This window comes from Acanthisitta chloris, unplaced genomic scaffold (genome assembly GCF_000695815.1).
Source record: "Acanthisitta chloris isolate BGI_N310 unplaced genomic scaffold, ASM69581v1 scaffold36420, whole genome shotgun sequence".
Lineage (NCBI taxonomy): Eukaryota > Metazoa > Chordata > Aves > Passeriformes > Acanthisittidae > Acanthisitta > Acanthisitta chloris.
The window spans coordinates 6,034-8,767 of record NW_008653944.1 but is presented as its reverse complement, the minus strand read 5'-3'; the positions used below and the strand labels follow the sequence as shown (position 1 = coordinate 8,767).

Here is a 2,734-nt window from a genome sequence, read left to right as displayed (position 1 = left end):
CCAGCACTGAGCCTTAGTGACCCTCAGCCCATTGATTAAGTCAGTCGAGGTCTCTCTGTAGAGCTTTCCTACCCTCAGGCAGACTCACACTCCCACCCAACGTAGTGTCCTCTACAAATCACTGAAGGTAACCATTCTATTTTTTTGAGCCATTCCAAACATTTGTGCTGGTGCAGACTGCACAGGAGCCCTGTGGCCACCAGCTCCACTCCTGCTCCTTGGCTGACCATCTCATTTTCCTGCTGGGACACGCTTGGGATTTGGACAGAGCATCCTCTTTCAAATGAGTCCTCAGCTGACCCAGATACAGGCTGGACATGGCAATGTCCCATCTGCCACAGCACTTTGGTTTCACAAAGTCATCCCAGTGGATAAGGGATGTGATCTCCAAGTCAGATAAGCACCTTGGCTACAGGAAGTTTTCCACCTGGGTTTTTCTTTCCCCAGAGCCAAATCATCTGCTCCAGAGGGTACCCCAGTGAGGTGTATGAGGTCCTGACTCCTGATGGCTACTACATCACCCTGAACAGAATTCCTCATGGGAGAGAAAAGCATAGGAACAGAGGTATGGATCTATTTCAGGCAGAACCAGCAAGAAATAACCCTGAACACAACAAGGTGAAGGGATAAACCTTACCAGGCTCCAGGGACATTTATTATTAAAGCCAAAATCCCAAATCCATGAGGTTTCTCCAATTTACTGCAAAGCTGTAGCACCAGACAGCAACAAAGTGCACATTGTATGTCCTTTGGCAGTGCAAGGAAGAGGCTTTATTGGCCTGAATCCATCGGGTTTCTCCAACTTACAGTAAAGCTGTAGCAGCAAAAGGCAACGGAATGCACATTGTATATCCTCTGGCACTGCAAAGAAGAGACTTTATTGGTCTGGATTTGAGGGGAGTAAACAGAGGAGTTCTGTTTCACTGAAATGTGGTTTCTCTCTCACCCAGAGGCCAGGCCAGTGGTATTTCTCCAGCATGGGCTGTTTGGACAAGGAAGTCACTGGGTGGCCAACCTGCCTAACAACAGCCTTGGCTTCATGCTGGCAGACTCTGGCTATGATGTGTGGCTGGGAAACAGCCGTGGGACAAGCTGGTCCCAGAGGCACCAACACCTTTCAGCTGACCAGGATGAGTTCTGGGATTTCAGGTAGGCTAGAGAGAGTTACAAACTCATGGCAAACTCCTCTGTCTCTCACCAGCCTCTAGGCAGAGGTAGATGCCTCCAAGCAGGCAAGTCAAAGCACCTAATCCCTGGATACAGCCTACCCCAGCCCTCCTAGTGCTGTGCCAGGGAAGGATGGAGGTGTCTGTGCAGACCTGCATGCAGGCATGGTGCCAACACCTTGTTGTAGATACAAAGAGCAGAGGGCAATGCCTGTCCTGTGGAGCCATCAGCTCTGTCTCAGGGCATCAGGACCCCAGTGAGGTGTCCACAAGTGTCACTGTGACCTCCACTTCTCCTGGATGTTCACAGAAACTTTAGCATGAAACCCTAGAGTCATCAAGTTTGGAGGAGGCCTCTGAGATGATCTAGTCCAACCGTTAACCTGTCACTGCTGCAACACCTAAACCGTAAACCATATCCTCCAGCACCAGATGCAGACACCTTTTAAACACCTCCAGGGGTGGTGACTCCTCCACCTCTCTGAGAAATCTATTCCAATGCCTGAACACCCTCACAGGGAAAAGTTCTCCTAATATCTCCTCTGACTCTGCCCTGTCTCAGCTCAAGGCCATTCCCTCTAGTCTCTTCCAACCTTGATGATTCTATGATTCTGAGGCACACGGGCAGGCACTGGTGCTCCATTCCCTCCTGAGTAAGAACATTCCCAGGAGCAGAGCTGGTGCTGTAACCCTGGTGAGAGTCAGTTCAGGACATGAATGCTCATTTGGAGAGGCTCTGCACAGCTTATTTACTGTTCATCATGGTTATGGGAGGACCAAGCCCTTTCAGGGAAGGATGAGGTCATGGCAGGAATGATACCTTCAGTTCCTTGAAGTTTCACCCAGCACAGGTAGAATTTTGTCTTGGCAAACCAGCCCTGGATGTTGAGCCCTTGGGTACACATGCAATGCTAGACAGGCAGAGCTCACAGCTAAGCTCTGTTTGCTAAGCACAAACACACACTTCTCCTGTGTTTCAGCTTCCATGAGATGGCAATGTATGACCTTCCAGCCATGATAGACTTTGTGCTGCAGAAGACTGGACAGAAGAGGCTCCACTATGTTGGCTACTCCCAGGGCTGCACAATGGGTTGGTTCCAAGGGCTTTGCACATCACGTTGCCTTGAAATCATTCCTTTGGGTCTTTGTCACTCAAAAGCAGAGAGATGGGCCCACCTGGGTGGGCTGAACATCCATTCAAGTGCCTCAGCAGCCACTTCTAATGATAGGAATAAAGGTGTTGTCTCCCTTTGGACATCTCTTGCACTAACATTAAGCGGGAAGGTGGCAAGAGATTCATAGAGTGTTTAGGGATTGGGATGAATCTTAAACATGATCTAGTCCCAACCTCCTGCCCAAGCAGGCACATCTCCCACCAGAACAGGTTGCTCAAAGCTTCATCCAACCTGGCTCGGTACACTGCCAGGGTTGGGGCAGCCACAGCTTCCCTGGGCAACCTGTGCCAGTGTCTCACCACCCTCACAGGGAAAACTTCTTCCTGATATCTAATCTAATTTTCCCTCTTTCAGTTTATTGCCATTGTTCCTTGTTCTGTCAGTGAAGCTTCT

General features: G+C 49.7%; 1 protein-coding gene across 1 annotated transcript in view; it reads left to right on the top strand.

The window, feature by feature from the left end:
* Positions 1 to 447: 447 nt before the first annotated feature.
* Positions 448 to 2,734, top strand: part of LOC103809976 (lipase member M-like) — a gene marked incomplete at its 5' end in the record, with an annotated part of 6,717 nt that continues 4,430 nt past the window's right edge. The window contains 3 exons of the mRNA XM_009082857.1: positions 448 to 565; positions 951 to 1,149; positions 2,147 to 2,256. Coding sequence (XP_009081105.1) covers positions 448 to 565; positions 951 to 1,149; positions 2,147 to 2,256 — 427 coding nt within the window. The remainder of the gene's footprint in view (positions 566 to 950; positions 1,150 to 2,146; positions 2,257 to 2,734) is intronic.